The sequence below is a fragment of the Papio anubis genome, chromosome 6 (assembly GCF_008728515.1).
Source record: "Papio anubis isolate 15944 chromosome 6, Panubis1.0, whole genome shotgun sequence".
NCBI lineage: Eukaryota > Metazoa > Chordata > Mammalia > Primates > Cercopithecidae > Papio > Papio anubis.
Window position 1 is genome coordinate 101901296 of NC_044981.1, and position 23567 is coordinate 101924862.

Below are 23567 nucleotides of genomic sequence, written 5' to 3' on the forward strand. Positions count from 1 at the left end.
ACTGTATAATTAGAGAGTCTAGAGAAGTTACCAATTTATCCAGTGGAATCTTCAACAAAACCCATCGCCAAAAATGTGCCTTGGGCCAAAATTGGGAAGAAGAAAAAAGCAAAGAGGGAGGTGTCAGACCCATTTTGTTGGTAAAAGGTTTCATTTAGAGCCACTCTCTTCTTGGCGTGGTGTTCTGGGGAACACAGCAACATGGTGGAGCACCACGGCTAGAACCTTTTAGCGAAACTAATCAAATTGGTGAGTGTAAGTGATCACTAAGAAGTCTACGTTTGTTTATGAAGTGGGTACATTAACCCCTCTCTTATAGAAAACTCACTTCTTCAGCATCCTTACCTTCTCGGAACCCTTCCCAGGAACCAAGACATTTACAAGAAGACCTTGTAAATTTCAGAGACAGGGCTAATAGGCATGGTTTTCTGGTTTCCTGATTTCTGGCACGTTAGAGGAGGGTGGGGCTGCTGGTTCCCGACTGAAGCGGAAGCCACAGCTGACAAGCTGATAGAAGGGTGTGGTATTGAAAAGCCATAACAATCAGAACCAAGAACTCAAAAAACTTTGCAGCCTGGGAACAAGCAGTCCCACAGACCTTCAGAGCCCCTGAGGACACCACTGTGCATTAAGTAATGCTCACAGTGATGATCCTGAGTAACTGTGAAAAGAGTAAACTGTGTTCAGTGCACTTCCTGTAATGAGAAAAATTGCCATCACCAAAATGATTAGGGCTGGGCATGGTGGCTCACACCTGTAATCCCAGCACTTTGGGAAGCCGAGGCTGATGGATCACCTGAGGCCAGGAGTTCGAGACCAGCCTGGCCAACATGGTGAGACCCCTCCCAGTAAAAAAAAATGCAAAATGCAAAACGTAGTCGGGTGCAGTGGTGTGTGCCTGTACTCTTAGCTACTTGGAAGGCTGAGGCAGGAGAATCGTTTGAACCAGGAGGCAGAGGTTGCAGTGAGCCGAGAGCAAGCCACTGTACTCCAGCCTGGGCAACAGAGTAAGACTCCGTCAAAAGAAAAAAAAAAATTGATTAGGAACCTGGATCTGGAATCGGCTTGAATCGTTCCAGCCTTTCATACTTACAGCTGTGTGGCCTTGGGCAACTTACTTATCTATCAAACGGGGACAATAGCATCTCTTCCTCATAGCATTGCAGTGAGGATTAGATGAAATTCTGAGTGGATTCCTTTTATGCTCTAGGGAGATGTTAGCTGTTACTAATGTTTGGCACCATGACAAATGATTAGGTGGAACTTAGGAGCAATTGATAATATAAATTAAAATAAGGGGACAAAGCCAGCCAAGGAGAAAAGTGAAAGATCAAGAAGAGAAGCATATAATGGCTTTATTTGTCCTTGAGTCTAATGTGATTCTAACACCTAAGTCCAGCCGTTCATTGTGTGGGTCCGTATCCTCTCCTGTTGTTTTCCTCTCATCCTGGGTACCAGACAGAAGGAAAAACTGAAACAAATGATGAGTTGGCTCCCTTTCTTTCCTTCCATGGTGGCTGTTTAGGTGGCTGATTTATGAAGAACCGGGATTTCAGGGTGTTCCTTTCATCCTGGAACCTGGTGAATACCCTGACTTGTCCTTCTGGGATACAGAAGCAGCATACATTGGATCCATGCGGCCTCTGAAAATGGTAAAAATGAAATCCAAATGTTCTTGTGGTGATTCTTTGTCAGCTTGACATGGTAATTCATGGGGTGTGACTTTGAAGCAATAAAGCTGACTTTTAAGAAACAAATTTGTAGCAGATTGGACAAATTTGCTCAACAGAAATTATGGAAACAGTAACTTGCTAGATGCTGTAGATTAAAACAAACAAAAAAAGCAGGTAAGACTATGTCCTTTGTCTTTAAGGCATTCTCAGCCCCTGCAGACCTGCAGATGGGCGCACAAAGCTTCAGCCCAGTGTAGGTTTAACAAGTGAGGAAAGTGAAGAATTAAACATTGGTGGAAAAACAGGACAAGGATACATACAATTCCAAGTTGTGGGTGATGTGACAGAAAAGGGGGATAATTAGGAAAGCTTCATGCTAAATTAAATTCAGTCTTTAAAAATTAGCAGGATGATTTTTTAGATGGAGCTGTTGGTGAATGCACTGCGTGAGCCAGGGTGCAGCCTGGGAGAGAGCAGGGCACGCTGAGGACCGGCTCGGCTGCCGTGACATGAGGCTGCGCTGGGTGGTGGCTTGTGGGTCGCTGGGGCTGGACCAAATGAGTATTGTCCTCCTGAGTATCTGCTGTGGAAGGAGCCTTGTGCTTCCTCTCCCTTATCCCAGTGTCCTGCTTTGTTCTTTGTCTCTTCCGCTAGACTGTCAGCTTTGGGAGGAAACAGGCCACATCTGTCTTGCCCCCAGTGTTGAGCGCAGTGTGTGCTGCAGCATAGAAGTTGTTCCCTAAGTACCCGCGGCGAGATGAGGCTCCCATTACAAACATGTTTTTGAAACTGCACTTCGCACTTGGCTTCTGAGACAGTTTGAGACAAATTAGAAACTTAGGAAGACATTTTTTTTTTAATCTTAATTTTACCCCTCCTCCCAAAGTATTTGGTTTAATTATCTGTATGTTGGCTGGTCTTAATGCAAATGATTTGGGCTTTTGTTTCTAAAATGAAACTCACTTTCAAAGACAAAGTTTTGTTAGTTTTGTGAATGTATGAAAGAATTCATCCAGGTTTTAGGAGCAGTTTGTAATAATGATGAAAAATCTGCAAAGTCTATGGTATTCGAACAGGATTACTTTTGAAAAGGTCATGTGCTTGGTGGTATAATCTCTGGGTTGCTGATAATATCAGCCACATTCCTTTTTTTTTTTTTTTTTTTTTTTTTGCTTTTTTCATAAAAGGTAAGGAAACCAACACATTCTTTTATAATTATAGTTCACTTGGTGCCTTTGAGCATCCTTAGCGGCACTTTTTTCAAAAGCTGTTGAAGATACTAATTTTGAAAAAATCCAACTTTCCCATTGCTGATTTAAACTCTTGACGTATTTAATATTTTTGTGCAATATCTTTTTAATGTAACATCATTTCTTGGATTTTAGTGAGTTTGTTTTTAAAAAGCTTTTTATTGTATAACAACCCCCCATAGACTCATCCTTTGGGATGTGTTAAATTTTATTTAACAATTTATCTAGTTATTCCATGAGTCCTTCAGATCTTATTATGTGAACTTCAACACGTAATAGTTTCGTAAGCCCTGGTTGCAAAATCAAATACCTGCAGGCGCCAGGCAGAAAATACAAATGGCTGAGAGTTGAACCGAAGGGAATGGTAGAGACGGCAACCCCGTGCCTGTTCCCAGCTGAAGGGTGATTCTAGGGCAGGATCGTTAAATGCAGAAGCCGAAGACAGCGGCCTGGGAGAATCTGGGTCCAGAGATGTCAGCCCTTGGAACTGCTTTTTCAAGAGAAGTATGGATTTTTATGAGAAATTTTCCAAGTTAAGAAAACTTACTAGGTCAAAAAACACTCCTACAATGCAGACCAGCTTATAGACTGCCTGTGCGAGGCTCCGTTCGAGCCTGCCTTCCTCGTGTGTTCATCTCTATTGTTGGTAATTTTAGAACTATCTCATGTAAGTTAAAACAAACTGGAACGTAGTCACACTGAAATTCAATGGCTTACTATAAACTGCTATGGCTAATATAAAATGGTAATGTTTCAGTGAAAAACTATTTTTCTTACCATGTTATTGTTTTTTTCAGGGTGGCCGTAAAGTTGAATTCCCTACAGATCCAAAGGTAAAAATGTATATTAATTATTTAAACATATACACACACATATATATATACTTAATGTTATTCCCACTTCATCTCTATGAAGATATCGCTTATGTGACTTCTCATATTAAACCTCTATCACACATAAATGTAGCCAAAGGAAGTTGCCAACTTACACATGCCATCCTTCAGGGTGGAAGATGATGCTAATGGCACTGGTTACACTAAGAGTACCTTCAGTCATGGCTCAAAAGGGTCATTGTTATATTAAGTTAACAATTTGCAGTTGTATTTACTAATTGTAGGGCTTCTTGCTGCTTGCCAGTTAGCCAGGAAAAAAACTTTTTCAAGACAAACTTTCCCTACCCTAAAATACCCTTTCTGCTATTCCCAATTCCCACATCGATGCCACACACTATAAATTTTTTCAATTTTCAATTTTAACACTCCTTTAGAATCCTCTGATTCCTTCTATGTGGTTCTAAATGTCAGCTATATATATACATAATATATGTGTGGGGGGGTATATATTTATTTTATATATATATATATATATGTATGATTTTAAAACTGTTTGGAACCATGGCTTTGGGCTATACCGCATTAGGAAAAAAAAAAGAGTCTGATTTTTTTTCTTTTTTTTTTCTTTTTACTATTTTATCAGACGCCGTTATTTATGGTTTTTTTTTCTGGAGACCAGGCCTTGCTGTGTCACCCAGGCTGGTGTACAGTGGCACCATCATGGCTCACTGCAGTCTCAATTTCTCCAGCTCAAGCCATCCTATTGCCTCAGCCTCCTGAATAGCTGGGACTATAGGCATGTACCACCACACCCAACTTTTTCTCTTTTTAGCAGAGATGAGGTTTCACCATATTGCCCAGGTTGCTCTCAAACTCCTGAGCTCAAGTGATCCTCCTGCCTTGGCCTCCCAAAGTGCTGGAATTACTGGTGTGAGCCACTGTGCGTGGTCTAGTTAATGTTTAAAAATATGATTAGAATATTTTATTTTATTTTATTTTATTGAGACAGAGTCTCACTCTGTTGCCCAGGCTGGAGTGCAGTGACGCAATCTTTGCTCACTTAACCCTCTGCCTCCTGGGTTCAAGCAGTTCTCCTGCCTCAGCCTCCTGAGTAGCTGAGATTATAGGCGTGCATCACTATGCCCAGCTAATTTTTGTATTTTTAGTAGAGACGGCGTTTCACCATGTTGACCAGGCTGGTCTTGAACTCCTGAGCTCAAGTGGTCCACCTACCTCAGCCTCCCAAAATGCTGGGATAACAGGCGTGAGCCACTGTGCCTAGCCAGAAAATTTTAATTTGTGTTTTAGGACTTAGTGATATTAAATGACTGATTTAATGTTAAGCTGTTGGGATACTTCTTACAAATTACTGGTATATCTCATTTCTGTTGTAGGTAGTTGTTTATGAAAAGCCTTTCTTTGAAGGAAAATGTGTGGAACTAGAAACAGAGATGTGTAGTTTTGTCATGGAGGGAGGTGAAACAGAAGAGGCCACTGGAGGCGATCATTTGCCACTTACGTCAGTGGGGTCTGTGAAAGTTCTAAGAGGCATGTAAGTACATGGGTGACTTGTTAGGATTTCTTTTTTTTTCCTAAATATTAAGTAATAAATGTGTCCTTTCCCCCCTAAAAACAACATTCCTGATTCTGTAGTGTGGTGAATTTTGACAGGTATGTCCACATTCTCCTCAGCCTATAGTGATTGGATTTAAGAAAGCAGTTTGAGGCCGGGCATGGTGGCTCACACCTGTAATCCCAACACTTTGGGAGGCTGAGGTGGGCAGATCACCTGAGGTCAGGAGTTCAAGACCAGCCTGACCAACATGGAGAAACCCCGTGTCTACTAAAAATACAAAATTAGCTGAGCGTGGTGGCGCATGCCTGTGATCCCAGCTACTTGGGAGGCTGAGGCAGGAGAATCACTTGAACCCAGGAGGCAGAGGCTGCTGTGAGCCAAGATCGCACCATTGCACTCCAGCCTGGGCAACAAGAGCAAAACTCCATCTCAAAAAAAAAAAAAAAAAAAAGCAGTTTGAGGGACCATTGTGGGGTCAGTCCACCAAGCAAGGCTGATACATTGGCCTATTCAAGTTGATCAAATCTACAACCTTGCTTATTAGAATTATGCTGCAAGCTATTGAAGGGTTTGACAGTTTACTTTCTAATTTTTGTATTTTTGCATTTTATAGATCTTACACCTTTCCCATAGAAGTGCACACTAAAATTGCTCTTGTAAATTGCTAACTATTCATAATATTTTTGTTACTATTTGAAGTGAGTTTATCCAGTTTTGCTTGCTGAGGTTCTTTTGAGTCAGCCCTTATTAAACACACACACATACACACCACTCACACACACACCCCCCTTCCCTTTTTTATACAACTCTGATGTATGTCTCTTAGGTTATTTTCTTGGGGCCATTCTGTTATTCTCCTAAATTTTAAAGAATTCCAATGATAATAAAGCAGAAGTTCATGTCTAGCTTTCTAACTATTTGTATTTTTCAGTGAAATTGATACGTACCTTGAAAAAATGTGAACATGTCTGAAAATGACTACTCCTCATGTTCTTTGTATTGCAGTTGGGTTGCGTATGAGAAGCCTGGATTTACAGGTCATCAATATTTGCTAGAAGAAGGAGAATACAGGGACTGGAAAGCCTGGGGAGGTTACAATGGAGAGCTTCAGTCTTTACGACCTATATTAGGTGTAAGTAAAGGACAAGCTAATGGCTAATACTTGGTCGTCTTTGGATAATAAATGGCTAGTTTTTGAATTTTGAATTTTTTTTCTCAATAGGATTTTTCAAATGCTCACATGATAATGTACAGTGAAAAAAACTTTGGATCCAAAGGTTCCAGTATTGATGTATTGGGAATTGTTGCTAATTTAAAGGAGACTGGATATGGAGTGAAGACACAGTCTATTAATGTACTAAGTGGAGTGTAAGTGAAATAATCCAACTGGAATTTTAAACATGGGTTTTATCTTGGTTTGTTTTAAACTGGTAAGAGTCTATGACAGAGTAGGTACTCAATACACAAATATCTCAACAGCTAAACATTAAATCAGTCATGTAATAGTTGCTGTCATGATATTTTCGTTAACTCTCTTTAAAAATCTTTCTCATACTGTCTCTTCATTTTACGTTTGGGGTAGGCTTTGGGTATCATGATAGAAATCTACAGATCTGCTTCCCTTGTCATTCTGCACAGAAAGATCGTGAATTTTTTAAACGATGGAGATCAAATAATAATAATAATAGTAGTCTAACATAAACCTGAGACTGGGTCAAAGTCCCGTTAGATTTTCCTGTGGTCCTACACCTGTTCCAGTGTATTTCTTCACTATTCGTTTGACATAAAAATAATTGTTCTATGTACGTGGAGTTAGCAGTTGACTGTTTTATTAGTGGTAAAGCAAGTTTTTCTTGAAAGATGTTTAGTCAAGATTATCTGGGATGAAGTGATTGCAAACCAAGCTAAATTGGCTCAAGGGATTAAAATGGAACTTACTGGCTTAAGTAACTAAAAATGTCCTGGAGAAGATTTTGCTTCAGGCATGGCTGGATGCAGGGGACCAAACACTGTTATCAGAACTTGGTCTCTGTGTCTTGACTGGGCTTTTTTCTGTGTTAACTTGACTTTAGGTAGGCCCTTTGCATCTGGTGGCCTATGGCCACATCTGGCTTTTGTTCTCCTAACTCTTTTTTTTTTTTTTTTTTTTTGAGGCAGAATTTCACTCTGTCACCCAGGCTGGAGTGCAGTGGCAACATCTCAGCTCACTGCAACCTCTGCCTCCTGGGCTTAAGCAATTCTCCTGCTTCAGCCTCCCAAGTAGTTGGGACCACAGATGCATGCCACCAGGCCTGGCTAATTTTTGTATTTTTTTTTTTTTTAGAGACAGGGTTTTGCCATGTTGCCCAGGCTGGTCTCAAACTCCTGAGCTCAGGTGATTTACCCGTCTTGGCCTCCCAAAGTGCTGGGATTACCATGCCTGGCCCCAGCTCATTTCTTGCAGTGGAAAGAACTTCTCTTTTCCTCACAAGTTCCATGTTTGACTTTGCTTTTCTAGGCTTGGGTCATGTGCACATGCCTGAACCAATCACTGTAGCCGCAGAGATGGTCACGTCTGGGCTATGTGTCCATCTCCAGAGCTGAGATGTAGGGTCTATCCCATAGAAGCCACTTAGATATGATTATCAGAACTTCCCCAGGGACAGAAGTTCCTCAGGGACATCAGAAAGAGTGGGGAGATAGATGCCAGATGGGCAAAAACAGCAGATGGCTGTTACAGGGAGTTACATAATTATTCTTATAATCCAGGCTAATGTCTATTCTAATTTGTTATAAGTGAGAGTATTCTTAAATAGTTATATGAAATACTGTGACATTGGTTATGTTGAAAGTGTTTGGTGTTAGGTTTTTGTTGTCATAGTGACATAAACTATTTGAATCATCCTAGCCTCAACCCCATTGTATCTCATGGGGCCTCCCACAATAGCCCTGGATATTTGAAATGTGTGTACAACGTACTAAAAGTTGATGAACATGGTTAATGTTTACTCTTAGTAAACAGAGTAAAAAAAAAACCTTGTTTACCAAGTTCTTGTCTAGGCTGTTGCATGTGGGGGCACTGTGGCAGAGTATCAGTGATCTGATTTCTGGGTATTCCATTCTTAGCAGGAAATGCCTACTCTTGGGTCCTGTTCTGGAGCCCTAACATTTTAGAATCAGTAGCCTGTTTACAAAAGCCAGAAGTCATCTGAAATACATGGTACAAGTTATCTGAAGTATTGCTGGGGCTCTGCAGTATTTTAGATTGCCTTTAAAGCTAATTATTTAGGAGGAAAACATAGTGACCAACTTAGTCTGGTGAAACAGTTGTACATTTTGATATTCACCAGTTGTGCTGGTTCTATTAGTCAGAGCCCAGTCATCCACCCTGGCAGAGGAAGCAAAAGGATGCTGGCTAGAATGAATTCCCTCAGGCATTTTGTAGATGATGCTGTTAACACAGGTAGAATTATTGTGCCTTGAGCCAATCTCCTTTCCTTTTTACCCAGGCCTTGCTTACTTGAAATCAGTTTCCTTTATAAAGTGCTGCTATTATATGTTTCTATTTTTAGTCATTTCTAATTGCATTTCCTGGCTTAAGCTTTTTTTTTCCATCTGTAGCAGTTAAGTTTTGGTAGAAAGGGGAAGTTGAAGAGAGGTACATACACATACGTGGACACACACACACACACACACACCCCACTTCCTTTGAAATTCTTTGCATATGGAAGGGCTTTTGTATTTACCAGAGTCAGCTGCTTCCTCATATTTTGTTCGATTTGTCATTTGACAAGTATTTATTGAGGTCTATTATGTGCAAAGCATTGTATTATGTCCTCAAAGAAGTTACAGTATTTATGTAAAACATAATTATTGCTACAAAAGACGTACACATTAAATGCTCTGGGAATCCACAGCAGACAGAGATTAATTTCCAGTCTGGACACAGGGAAGGAAGACTTTGCGGAGGAGATGGCATTGGAGTTAGGCCTGTGGGATAGGATAGGAAGGCTGAGATGAGCCAAGATGTTGGAGTAGGACTACCTATTCACTTCTAACAGTTTCAAAGGAAAATTATTGTATTTTAATGGCTTTATTTTTATTGGCAATTAAGTATTTTAGCTTGTTCTTTATTTCTTAGTATGGCACACATTGTCAGAAAAAAACTCTTCTGAAGCTCTTGTTCCATGAAAGTATCTCCCAGGAGGGTCACCATCACATGAGTAATACATCCCCTGGGTCGTAAACTCATTAGCCCTGAAACAGAAAACAGCCTTCAGGAAGGATGCCCATGAAACCGGCAAGTGAGGTTTTTAGGAACTGCATTTGATTTCTTACTGGAAATGTTGAAAGAAACTCCCTGCTTATCAGTTTCTAGTTCTATGCCATATTGTTGCCCAGAGAGTGGAACCTGGGCTAGTTTTTTAAAACGAGGAGCAAAATGAAATATTTCTAGTATTCAGATAAAAACGAAAAGTGTTGTTTTAAATTCTTTCTCCTTCGGCCTTTCACGCAAGGGCAGGTTTACCCTGCTGCCCTTATCTTCTGAGCAATTATTCCACCAGGCTGAGACCTGCTAGTACTTGTGTACATGCCTTTCCCCCATCTCCCCACCAGTCTTTACACAGAGGAGTGTTGATTCATGTGTACAGAATACATCCGGACAAGGACAGTGAGGGATTTTCTTAAGAGCCCCAAGTGTAAGTTGTAGGTAGACTTTCGGATCACAGAGCAGAGAATCTCAGATCTGTGTTTTGCGGTTTCTCCCCTCCCCCAGTGCCCCCGTGTTCATGGGTGATTGATTCATCAGGTATCTTGGAGGGAAAACAACACTACTGTCAGTTCAAGTAACATCTTAATACATTGTTTTCTGGCTTCAGCTTCAGTGAATTAGAGACAGGCTTAGCTGGGTGTTGGGTATTTACTTACAAGTAGTTTAGCTGCATAGGAAAACACAGTACCCGTACTTGTTCGTAAAAAGAACAGAGTATTGGCTAAAGCTGCTTCCAGGGCTTGCTCAGTCTCTGCCTTCTCTCCTTGGCATTCAGCCTCCCTCCTCACTGTCTTTTTTCCCTCCAAACCTTGAAGTCAAACAGAAAGGCCTTTAACCCTCTGGTCTCTCTGCTTGTTACTGACCCAGAGCCCTGCTGAGAACGCTTTTTTCGATGTGACTCTTCTTCTTTAATTGTTCGTTGTTGTTTTTTTAAATCCTAGCGTTTGTAAGGTAGATTTTCTTGGTGTACAGACATTCCTCCCACATAGCAGTGCTCCCTGCTCAGGCTTTGCTGTTGCTTCCCTTCATGCTGGGGGTAAAGCCTGAGGCCTTGTGGGCGGAGGCAGCACATGCGGGTACCCGTGTGCTGTACAGCATCACCTGGTCAGCCCGGGGACCTTGGCCCACTCCCCTACTGACACTTGAAAATATGAACTTTCACAAAGGTTAAATGAATTCTTCAAAGTTGTCTGAAAGTTAATGTCATGACCACAGGTGGAGCCAGGTCTCCTATCTCCTCACTTCTTAATGATCAGGAATAGGTTTTTAGGCCCGGAACTGTGCTCACGCCGGTAATCCTAGAACTTTAGGAGGATGAGGCAGGTGGATCACTTGAAGTCAGGAGTTTGAGACCAGCCTGGCCAACATGGTGAAATCCTGACTCTACTAAAAAAATAAAAAATAATAATTAAAAAGGATAGTTTTTAAAAATTGCTAGTGAGGTTCTGAAATCGGGGGGTGGTAGGGGACTGTACTTCCTGAAAGACTGAGTGATACGTACAGCAGCTTCTCCATTTGGATGGCCGGGACTGAGTGCACAGCTGTTGGTTATCATTAGCTCCTTCTCACTGGAGATCTTGGCAGTGTTCTTTTTTTCCTTGATGGCTGTTCATATTCTAGGAATGACTGTACTTGAGTTTTTGTTTAAATCAGCCCTTTGGATAGTAAATTCGTAATCTGCCCTAATTAGAAAGTGTGTGGACTGTTTTAGACATGGTTTTCTAGAACAGTAAATGAAAGGGAACTTTCCAGGGCACATGGCAGGTTGGGTCACAAAGCAAGGAGAGCCTGGTGAGCCTCAGGATAGGTAGGTTCTGTCACATTCTGGCCAACAGTCGATGGTGTCACCCTGGACAAGTCATTTCCCACTTAAAACAATTACCAACACATAATTCCATGTGATGCTTCTTACCCATCTGTGGGCTTTGGAGGACAGAGATTTTGTCTTTTTCATCTTTGTATGTCTAGTGCCAGTCTAGTTCCTGGCACCTGGTGCATGAATTAACTTCCCTGTGTCTTAGGTTTTTCCCATCTGTAAAATGGGAACACCAATACCTCCCTAGAAGATTAAATGTGATAACAGATGTGGAAACATTTTGCAAAGTTCTGATCACTCTACATAATACCTACATAGATATTATTCCTTTAAGCTTTGAGAGCATCCTGAGAGTGATGAATTAATTGAGGAGATACTTGATGTCTTTAATATAACAGTATTAAGTATCTCTTTAATATAACAGAACTGAAAAACCTTTTCCTTTCAAAGACTATCTTTGGATAGGAAATAGCATCATTAAATTGGTTTTGTTGATTTTCCTCTGGGTGTAGATCACTTAGAAATAAAAAACATTCCAAAAGAGATTTATTTTTAGTATTTCTGTGAGTTTGCTCAATTTTATTTAATTATTACATATTTATGTGATGTTGGAAACACTGTTGGAAACAATATTTTAGTTCTGTTCTGCATTTTTTAAAGCATTTCTTCTGTTAACTTCTTTTTCAGTGTGGTTTGTTGTGTAATACATACAGCTTCCTAAGATCTTTCTGCAAAAATATTTTAAGGTTGAGGATGAAAGGATTTATTGATTGTTTATTAAAAGAACTGGTTCTTCTTTAAAGTCCTATGTGTTTTGTTTCCTCAGAATACAATTAGAAAAAAAGCACAGAGAAGTATTGCCTTCGTAGCTTTCTGAAGGAATAGCATTGGATAAGTGAGGACACTCAAAAGTTCATGTCAAGATACTCTTACGCTTACCATTTCTTTTGCATTAAATTTTTTTCATCTGTTATTTTAGATTCAGGGGGTACATGTGCAGGTTTGTTACATGGGTATATTGCATGATTTGCCGAAGTTTGGGGTACGGTTGAACCTGTCACCCAGGTAGTGAGCATAGTATGCAATAGGTAGTTTTTCAAACCCCCCTCCCTCCCACCCCTTTTGTAGTCCCCAGTGCCTATTTTTTTTTTTTTTTCATCTTTATGTCCATGCATAACCAATGTTTAGGTCCCATTTATGGGCAAGAACATGCTCATAAGTATATGTTCTTGCTCATAAGTATTTGGTATTTTGTTTTCTGTTTGCGTTAATTCGCTTAGGATAGTGGCCTCCAGCTGCATTCAGGTTGCTGCAAAGGACTTGATTTCATTCTTTTTTATGGTCGTATAGTATTCCATGGTTTATATGAACCACATTTTCTTTACCCAATCCACCATTGATCAATGAACACCTAGGTTGATTCCACATCTTGATATTGTGAATAGTGCGGCAGTAAACAAGACACGTGCAAGTATCTTTTTGGTAGAATAATTCATTTTCCCCGGGTATATACTCAGTAATGGGATTGCTGGGTAGAATACTAGTTCTATCTTTAGTTCTTTGAGAAATCTTCAAACTGCTTTCCACAGCAGCTAAACTAATTTCCATTCCCACCAGCAGTGTATAAGCGTTTCCTTTTCTCCGCTGACTTACCATTTTGATTTGTCCTGTAGACAAACCCATCTGCTTCTAAAGGTTAATGGAGAATCAGAAAAATTAAAATTTCAATTAGCAGAACAAATGAAAGTTTCTGTATGATACATTGTTATTGCAATATGTGATTGTTTTATATGTAAAATATGAACTCTAACAAGTTATTGTTTTTGTTTCTTAGATGGGTAGCCTATGAAAATCCTGACTTCACAGGAGAACAGTATATACTGGATAAAGGATTTTATTCCAGTTTTGAGGACTGGGGAGGCAAAAATTGTAAGATCTCTTCTGTTCAACCTATATGTTTGGTAAGGAGTTATATTTTTGCATGAGAATATTTAACTGAATTCTGGATTTCCTTAATGTGTGTTACTGGTTCATGTAATAATAATTGCTGTGGAAAATATTCTGAGTTTATTTTTAGCAGTAATTGCTAATAATCTAGAAGAAAAAAACTTTTTCAATGTCTTTGTTCTATTCATTTCCTTTTCTTCTTCCTTTAAAAATTTTTAGGATTCTTTCACTGGCCCAAGGAGACGAAATCAGGTAACTTTAAAAATATTCTTTTATATTAATATATGAGGGGCCTTCCACCGAAAAACTGAACTTATGTTTAAAATGTCAGACATTTGGGACTGGGTATGGTGGCTCACGCCTGTAATCCCAGCATTTTGGGAGGCCAAGGTGGGCAGATCACTTGAGTTCAGGAGTTCAAGAGCAGCCTGACCAACATGGGGAAACCCTGTCTCTAGTAAAAAGACAAAAACTAGTGGGCATGGTGGCTTCTGTCTATAAGCTCAGCGACTCATGAGGCTGAAGCAGGAGAATTGCTTGAACCCCAGGAGGCAGATGTTGGAGTGAGCCGAGATCGCGCCACTGCACTCTAGCCTGGGTGACACAGAGAAACTCTGTCTCAAAAAAAAAAAAAAGAAAATCAGACATTTGGGACATTTTGTTAGTTTTACCCATTTTTATGCCTGAAACCATAATTGTATTTAAAAAATAAGATTTAAGTTTACTTTAATGGTTAATTGACAGTACTGACCCATGTCTAAATACTTCTTATAAAATGCTCTTATCGTATAAAGCTGAATTTTGTATCATTACATTGACTGAGAGTGTACATTAATACATTGAAATTAATATTTCAAACAATAGCATCTAGTTATTGTGATGGTAAAATGAATATTCATATTTGCTGTGTCGGCACTAGACATTTTATATGGTCTCGCTCAAGCTTTCTGAATGCTGATTCTTGACATCAACTGGAGTGTACATTTGTTATTTAGGCCTTTTAATGGAAGTGTTCACAGAGCCATAATTATAGAGGAACAAACACCACTATAGCCTCCTGTATTGGCATTTACAGGATTCTGATAAGTCAGCAAGTATCTTCCATTGAGAAGGAAGGAAACTACACTGTGTCTTTCCAAAATACTGTTTGTTGTTACTGTTAGAACTGATGAACAATGACTTCCGGCCACAATAAAGCTTTGAAATGCCCCACAGCTTCACAACAGGGTGTTCTATAGAAAGTTACCTCTGTTGTTGCATTTTACTTTGATGTCTCTGAATTAAATAAATAGTCATGAATGGTGCAGCTAACATGTTTCTAATTGATCATGAATGTAGACATGGAAAATTAAAGGATTTATAAAATTCATACCAGTTTACTATAACAGAAGTTAACAGGTCATGTTTGGGTCATCATTTCAAAGGCTAAATTAGTTAATGTGTTTATGAAAATAATTTTTTGTGTTTCTGTTTACTTTTTCAAAGATTCACTTGTTTTCAGAACCACAGTTTCAAGGTCACAGTCAAAGTTTTGAAGAAACAACAAGTCAAATTGATGATTCATTTTCTACCAAGTCTTGCAGAGTTTCAGGAGGCAGGTAAGTAAAACAATGGCCTGGCAGAGCTGAATCACTGCAGTAAAACAGAATTCACACATCAGCAAGTATTTAGTGATGCCTGCTAGGTGCTTGGCACTATGTGAAACCACCATCTTAGTCCAATGGCGTGCTTCGCGACATCTGAGTACCAGATGCCAGAGGACACGGGCTTCTGGGCTGGTTGGAGAAGCTGAAGATCATCTCATTGTGTAATGGAATTCAGAGCAGGTTCTTTACTCTGTATGCCTTTCCATCATCTAGAAAGGGAGAGTTGGGCTCTAGTTAATCCACGGTACCTCCCAAGGAGGATTGTTTTTCCAGGTAGGTAAGGACAGGATCCGCACTCTGCATTAACAGGAAGGTGGAAAGTGCATGCTGGAGTGGAGCCGGTGGACATGCGGATCAGGGAGCCACTAGTCCTGCTTGCTGGGAGGGCTTTGTACTGGGAGGAGAAGCAAAGCTGAGCACACTGAGTTTAGGTGGCTTCCATGGGAAACACAAGACGCAGGGCAAAGGCAATGGGCTCAAAGTGCCATGCTGAAACAATCCATGTACAAAAGCTTCATAGGGAGGGGAGAGCCCAAGGTCAGGGAAACTCAGTCAGGAAAGCCTTGGAGCAATCTGTGCAAGAGGTGTTGAGGATGTAAGTCTCTTAATAATAGTAGTAATAGTGCCTTTAATCATGTGGTTCTTTATGGTTGAAACAATGCTATCCTATCCTTTAGTATTGCACAGCAGAAAAGCACTGACTTTGCATTCAAATACATAGACGGAGGCCGGGCGCAGCAGCTCACGCCTATAATCCCAACACTTAGGGCCGAGGCAGGCAGATCACTTGAGGTCAGGAGATCGAGACCAGCCTGGCCATCATGGGGAAACCCCATCTCTACTAAAAATACAAAAATTAGCGGGCTGTGATGACACACCTGTAATCCCAGCTACTTGGGAGGCTGAGGCAGGAGAAATGCTTGAACCCAGGAGGCGGAGATTGCAGTGAGCTGAGATCACACCACTGCACTCTAGCCTGGGCAACAGAGCAAGACTCTGTCTCAGGAAAAAAAAAAAACCACACACACACATAGATGGACAGTAACGCTTCCTAGTTTGTTGGACATAGTGCTACCACGTCCCTGCTCCTCTTTATCCCCTGCCTGTTTCATTTATTACCACCAGTCCTGTGCACGTTGAAAATTACCTGTCTCAGCTCACTAGAGTATTAACTTCAGGAGAGCAGGGACTTTGGTTCTCTGCTGTATCCCCAGCAATAGAAAAGTACCTGGCACACAATCCTCAAAAGGCATTTGTTGGGTTAACAACAACAACAAGGCCAGGTGTGGTGGTTCACACCTGTAATCCCAGCACTTTGGGAGGCTGAGGCGGGCAGATCATGAGGTCAGGAGTTCGAGACCAGCCTAGCCAATATGGTGAAACCCTGTCTCTACTAAAACTACAAAAATTAGCTGGGTGTGGTGGCACACACCTGTAGTCCCAGCTACTCAGGAGGATGAGGCAGAAGAATCACTTGAACTGGGAGGCGGGGGTTGCAGTGAGCCGAGGTCACGCCACTGCACTCCAGCCTGGGTGACAGAGCGAGATTCCGTCCCCCTAGCCTCCAAGAAAAAGAAAAGAAAAAGAAAAAAACCCACAAACTTCTAGGGAAGCATGGCAAATCACCATTTTATGAATAATGTTGATACCAGAGAGGCTAAGTGACTTAAGTCACTATAGTATTTTGACTCCTGGCCCAGTGCAGAGGTATTAGAAATGAGGATAGAGGAGTGTGTGAGAAATTTTGGAAGGAAATCAATAGACCAAATCAATAGACCTTGGTGATTAACTAGTCACGAAGCTTGAAGAAGGATTATTCAAAGAGGACTTGAGGGCTTGAAGCTCCACTGGCTGGGCAAAAGGTGGCACCCATGAGAAGTGCAAGGAAGGCTGGAGGCTGGGGAAGTCAGAAAGAACATGGAGAATAAAGTTTATTTCCCAAATGCAAAGTTAACTGTCTTATGAATATTAATTTGCCACAAGCAGAAATGCAATAAATATATCCAAATATTTTTGAAGAAAGAACTCTGTTTGCCACAAGCATTGTGTTTATTTTATAGCAGGCTGCCTCTAAAAATCAGACTTCTTGAATAGGAGTACTCAAGTTGCATACTCTGTGCATGTGTGTGGTTTTTCCCATTGTAGCTGGGTTGTATATGATGGAGAAAATTTCACTGGTAATCAATACGTGTTGGAGGAAGGCCATTATCCTTGTCTGTCTGCAATGGGATGCCCGCCTGGAGCAACTTTCAAGTCTCTTCGTTTTATAGATGTTGTAAGTATATCATTGTGAATAGTGTTGCAGAAATGTATGCCTCACATAGCTGATGATCAGAGCGAGGTAACCAGCAGGTAGAACCTGCTCTTAAAGTAAGTTAAGGGCTTGGAGGTGGAACTGTCCGTTTGCCTCTGTGTACATCTAGTTTATTGATTCTAACTGGTACACATTTTCCACCACCCTGTTGTACTCACTTAATCCTCATATGCATATCCCTATGGACCTGTGTGGGAGTCTCTTGGGACTATGTCTTAGGAGTAGAATTACTGGATTTCACATGTAAGAACAGGCAGTTTCATTCAGCACTGCCAGATCCCACCACTTGAGACTCCCACCAGCAGTCCATGTGGGTTCCTGCTTCCCACATTGTTGCCATTACTGAATATTCTGTCGTTCTAATTTTTGTCAACTTGATAGAATGAGCAGAAAGCATTATGTTGTGGTTGGGTTAATTTGTATTTCACTATTAGTGAGGCTGGTATCTCTCATTTATAATTTGCATTTTCTATTCAGCTAATTGTGTATTGTATCCTTTGCAATTTGGCTTCCTCTATCTTTGGTTGTTATTGTTGAAGAAATTTCTTATAGGTTTTTAGTCTATTATTCTGTATTTTAGAGATTTGCAATCAAATGACTTCTCCCAGTTTGTCACTATGTGCTAATCCAGATTATAGTGCCCTCTTTTGGACAGAAATCTTTCAGTTTGATGTAGCTGAAGCAATATTCGATAGAACAAAACTGCAAGATCATGTTCAAATATTAAAGTCTGGAAGTATCTGTAGTTTCTGAAATTTTTATTCGTTTTTGGTAACTGCTTTCTCATAAAAAGCTTTAAACACATGTAGTTGGTCCTTTTAGTTTGAAAGGTAGGAAGAACATATGTGAGCTGGTTTTCATCTTATCCCTGCCTGCCTGTTTAAATAGCAAAAATGCTGCTGAGACATGAAAATAGTAGCAGTGAAACATGAAATGAGGTAGTAAGATTCATTAGCTTACAAGTAATGAAATAAGACTTGGATTGTTATTCTGCCTAGAATTCTAAAAGCTACCTACAAGTATATATTTGAAAATGTCAATGCCTTCCCTCAACCAGAACTTGGCATATATGCTCACAACACTCTGAGGCTATAGATGACATCTTTTTATGTTTTAATTGTGAGGAAATGAATATTTTACCCATATGAAGACTACATATCTTTGTGACTTAATAGTTCAAAATTATTTAATTGCTTTTTAATACTAAAGTGTTTAGAACATTTTTGGGCATGCCATCTCAAAAGTGCAATCAAAGTGCAAAGTAGTAATACTACTGTAATTTTTGTCTTCTTTCCTCCGTGTATGTTTTATATAAACTAATTCCTAGACCATACAAACTACTTTTACACACTAACATGCTCTGTTTACTGATAGACAAAATCTTTTTTACAAGTCAGGACACATCCACACAAATGAAGCAGTGAGGTCCTACACCCTTTCCACACACTTTAAGCAGGATAGGGAAAAATTTGTAATCCCACATGCTTTTTTTTTTTGAAATGGAGTCTCACCCAGTTGCCCAGGCTGGAGTGCAGTGGCGTGATCTTGACTCACTGCAGCCTCCACCTCCTGGGGTCAAGTGATTCTCTAGTCTCTCACTCAGCCTCCCAAGTAGCTGGGATTACAAGCATGCACCACCACGCTCGGCTAATTTTGTTGTTGTTGTTGTTTTGTGGGTTTTTTTGTATTTTTAGTAGAGATGGGGTTTAGCCCTATTGGCCAGGCTAATCTCAAACTCCTGACCTCAAGTGATCCGCCCACCTCGGCTTCCCAAAGTGCTGGTATGACAGGCATAAGCCACCGTGCCTGGCCTCCCACATGCTTTTTAATGCATCATTTATGATCTTAGCAGTATTATCATTACAGATTAATGTAGAGTCAGAAGTGTCTATAATTTGAAAAAACAGGCATAAGCTGCCAACTTTTCATTTTGCTGAAAATCAGTGAATGTTTGTGCTGTTGTCTTCTTTAAAATGATTGACAGTTTGAACATAGAGCTTCCATCCTGTTGTTTTTTTCCCTCCTCCTGACAATGATTCCTACAGGAAAGTTTGGGAGCATGAGTACACAGATCATTATCTTATTGATGAACTGAAAAAAAAAAAGACATTTGAAAATACATACAAGAGGAAGGTCCCCTGATCAGGCAATACCACCGTACACTAAGCGACTAAACATCAGATGCCACAGCCCTCTGACCCTCAACATTTATGTCCATGACCTTCCAGCCCCTCCTTGTCCCAGTGAAAATGGCTAAGTCAAAAATAAATGCCGGCCGGGCGCGGTGGCTCATGCCTGTAATCCCAGCACTTTGGGAGGCCGAGGCAGGCGGATCACAAGGTCAGGAGATCGAGACCACGGTGAAAGCCCGTCTCTACTAAAAATACAAAAAATTAGCCGGGCGCAGTAGTGGGCGCCTGTAGTCCCAGCTACTCGGGAGGCTGAGGCAGGAGAATGGCGTGAACCCGGGAGGCGAAGCTTGCAGTGAGCCGAGATCGCGCCACTGCACTCCAGCCTGGGCGACACAACGAGACTCCGTCTCAAAAAAAATAAATAAATAAATAAATAAATAAAATAAATGCCATCAGAAGTGTTGATCTTCCCAGCAATACCCATTTCTCTGTGCCTGGAATTTGTTTTCCTGGTTTACGAACTGTTTATATTTACCTGCCTTCCTATGCAATGGGAAAACTAACTGTCCCTCTGTGCTCTCTCTAGCTTGGAGGATACAAACATCCGGGCCCCCTGGGAAAAGGAGTTGATGGAAAGGCCAAATCTGGCAGATTTTTTGTGCTTTGTCCTTGTAACAAGATGATTTTCACATAAGTTTGAATTATTAACAAAGATGAATAACAGAACATTGTTTTTGTTCCTCAACAGGAATTTTCTGAACCAACCATTATTCTCTTTGAAAGAGAAGACTTCAAAGGAAAAAAGATTGAACTTAATGCAGAAACCATTAATCTCCGATCCCTGGGATTCAACACGCAAATACGCTCTGTTCAGGTTATTGGTGGCATGTGAGTTACCTACTCGTTGACTCAATAAAATAGATCATTTTAAAAATCAAGTTTGGGCTGGGTACAGTGGCTCACGCCTGTACTCCCAACACTTTAGGAGGCCGAGGTAGAAGGATCATTTGAATCCAGGGGTTCAAGAAAAGCCTGGACAACAAAGTGAGACCCCATCTCTACCAAAAATTTAAAAATTAGCCAGGTGTGGTGGCACATGCCTGTGGTCCCAGCTACACAGGAGGCTGAGGCCGAAGGATCACTTGAGCACAGTAGGTTGAGGCTGCAGTGAGCCGTGTTCACGCCACTGTACTCCAGTCTGAGTGACAGAGCAAGACCTCATATTAAAAAAAAAAAAAAAAAAAAAAAAATCAGAGTTCTACCTCTCTTATATTACATTTCTCTTGCTTTCTGTAAGGGTTAATAATTATGCACCTTTCTAGAACACTTTTCCACTGGGAAAAGTGTAAAGCATCTTTTATTTCATTATCCAGATTTTTAGTTTATTTAAGGTAAGGACTTTGTCTTTAACACCTCTCATAGTCTAGCAAGTAAGAAAGAGCTGACTTTTCTTATCCCTTTAAAAAAAAGCAAGTCCTCTGATTTTGGAGCTCAGGGCTGAGATTTTTGTTAGCTGGGAATGACTGGCAGATGTTCTACAAATGATTAAAGGTCAACTTGGAAAGATTTTTTTCCCTCAACTTTGAATACTTTTGAAAAATATAAAAATGAATGAGTACTATCAATGTAATATATGTTTTTAAGGAAGTATTTTTCTTTTATTCACAAAAACAATAGGTATGGTCTACCTGTGTACAACAGATGTTGGGGTGGACTACATCTACTTAAAAAATAATCAGGCCGGGCTGTGCGCAGTGGCTCCTGCCTGTAATCCCAGCACTTTGGGAAGCTGAGGCGGGTGGATCACCTGAGGTCAGGAGTTCAGGACCAGCCTGGCCAACATGGTGAAACCCCGTCTCTACTAAAAAATACAAAAATTAGCCAGGTGTGGTGGTGGGCTCCTGTAACCCCAGCTACTCGGGAGGCTGAGGCAGGAGAATCACTTGAACCCGGGAGGTGGAGGTTGCAGTGAGCTGAGATCACACCACTGCACTCCAGCCTGGGCAACAAGAGTGAAACTCCATCTAAGAAAAAAATTTTTTTAAATCACAGAAGCTGCGCGCAGTGACTCACGTCTGTAATCCCAGCACTTTGGGAGGTCAAGGCGGGCAGATCACTGGAACCCAGCAGCTCCAGACAAACCTGGGCAACATGTTGAAACCCTGACTTTACTAAAAACACAAAAATTAGCCGGGTGTGGTGGTGTGCGCCTGTAGTCCCAGCTGCTCAGGAGGCTGAGGTGGGAGATCACTTGAGTCTGGGAAGTTGAGACTGCAGTGAGCTGTAATCGTGCCACTGCCCTTCAGCCTGGGCAACAGAGTGAGACCTACCTGAAAAAAAAAATTATAGAATATTAGGGTGGTAGAATTACAGGTGATTTTTTTGCAGCAGGTTTGAATATTTTGTTTTTATGATAAGATGACTGAAATGATAAAATTTTATCCAGGATTTAAGTTCCTGGATTAAAAGTAGAGTGCATTCTTCCTTGATGTAATATGCAAGAGAGGAGGGCGCTGGGCTGCTTCCACGCCGGTCTGCACTTGAACCCGTACTTCCTCAGGTGTGCAGCAGCAGCATCTGAGCAGAAGGGAACTGAGTATCTTAGCAGTTTTTTAGATTTAACAAAGATTACTCTCATTGCAGACAAAACTTATTATTTAACCCTATTTAGCACCTACTAAGAGCTTTGAAAATATTAACTACTTAAACAACTTAAAGATCCATTATTACAACTGAAGCTATTTTATTAATAGTTCCCAGGAATAACTGAGGAATCCACTAAAAGACAATATTTCATTGCTTTATGGAGGAAACAACTTACCTATTTCTTTTCAAGAATGGAACTTTTTGGCATAAGTACTCACATAGCAAAATTTTGCTATTTGTCAAGAAATTACTTAAGTGTTCTAGAAAAGATCTTCATTTTTCCCCCAATGTATGTTAAAAGTATATAGTTCAGTCTAGAAATGGAAAGCATTCTAAAAATAAATGTAATTGGGGTCCACTGTCAAATGAAAATTGCCACTTACTGTGGTTATTTGCTTTTGTTTTCAGATGGGTTACTTATGAATATGGCAATTACAGAGGGCGACAGTTCCTATTGTCACCCGCAGAAGTACCTAATTGGTATGAATTCAGTGGCTGTCGCCAAATAGGTTCTCTACGACCTTTTGTTCAGGTATTTTCTTCTTCTCCATGCTCTGTATAGACTCTTCTCTGAAATTTCTTTTTTGTAAATGCAATCCAACTTTTTATCCAATTTTTTAATTCACAGTTTATAATTGGCCTCACCCCATAAACTCCTTCCCCGCCCCAATAATCTGGGCTCAGTTTCTGGTGCTAAGAGGTGTGGCTGCTTCAGAATGCCATAAAACTGAACATCAAAGGCAGTTATCCACAGGCAGGCACCCTGCCTCAGGCACTTTGACATTTTTGTCAAACTCTTCTCATTGAGAAAATCTAAAATCTCTGAGACTCTGGAGTATAGTAATTACCCTTAATCCATAAACACTTTGGATTCTTCCTGATATTAATGCTTGTTCAGTGCTTCCAGCAGCACACCTTGTATGACGACTGCTGGGGTTTTTGTCTTCTAGAAGCGAATTTATTTCAGACTTCGAAACAAAGCAACAGGGTTATTCATGTCAACCAATGGAAACTTAGAGGATCTGAAGCTTCTGAGGATACAGGTCATGGAGGATGTTGGGGCCGATGATCAGATTTGGATCTATCAAGAAGGATGCATCAAATGCAGGGTGAGCTTCAGGATTCCATGGGGGCCTGTGATGCCTTTGCTAGGAGGTGACCATCCTTTCATAAGCTTTTGATCTTTTCTTCAAGTAGATGCAATTTCACGATTTCCTGGAGTACTTTCAGAAATGAACTTTTTTTCATGACAGTATATCCTAGCTCTGATAGAACCAGTCTAGGAACTTAAAATGAAAGGTAAATATAGCACTGATCCAAGATAGAATATTTACTTCTATGCTTGATTTTTATATAGTAGTAGAAAAAGGAAGTGTTTTTTTTCCCTTTTTCCTTAACGTAACTGTTACAGAAACAAACTATAAGCTCCAGCCCTGTCAACAAAAATCACTCTTGGTTTGTTTCTGTTTTGGGGAAATCCAA

At 40.5% G+C, this 23567-nt stretch overlaps 1 protein-coding gene across 1 annotated transcript in view; it reads left to right on the plus strand.

Annotated features, from left to right (window-relative positions):
- CRYBG1 (crystallin beta-gamma domain containing 1) overlaps nt 1-23567 on the plus strand; it is a 58126-nt gene that overhangs the window by 25984 nt on the left and 8575 nt on the right. Inside the window, exons 7-18 of the mRNA XM_021937648.2 lie at nt 1526-1652; nt 3721-3756; nt 5151-5308; nt 6338-6464; nt 6555-6700; nt 13235-13361; nt 13567-13599; nt 14833-14945; nt 17139-17268; nt 20188-20327; nt 22494-22617; nt 23036-23194. Coding sequence (XP_021793340.2) covers nt 1526-1652; nt 3721-3756; nt 5151-5308; nt 6338-6464; nt 6555-6700; nt 13235-13361; nt 13567-13599; nt 14833-14945; nt 17139-17268; nt 20188-20327; nt 22494-22617; nt 23036-23194 — 1420 coding nt within the window. The remainder of the gene's footprint in view (nt 1-1525; nt 1653-3720; nt 3757-5150; nt 5309-6337; nt 6465-6554; nt 6701-13234; nt 13362-13566; nt 13600-14832; nt 14946-17138; nt 17269-20187; nt 20328-22493; nt 22618-23035; nt 23195-23567) is intronic.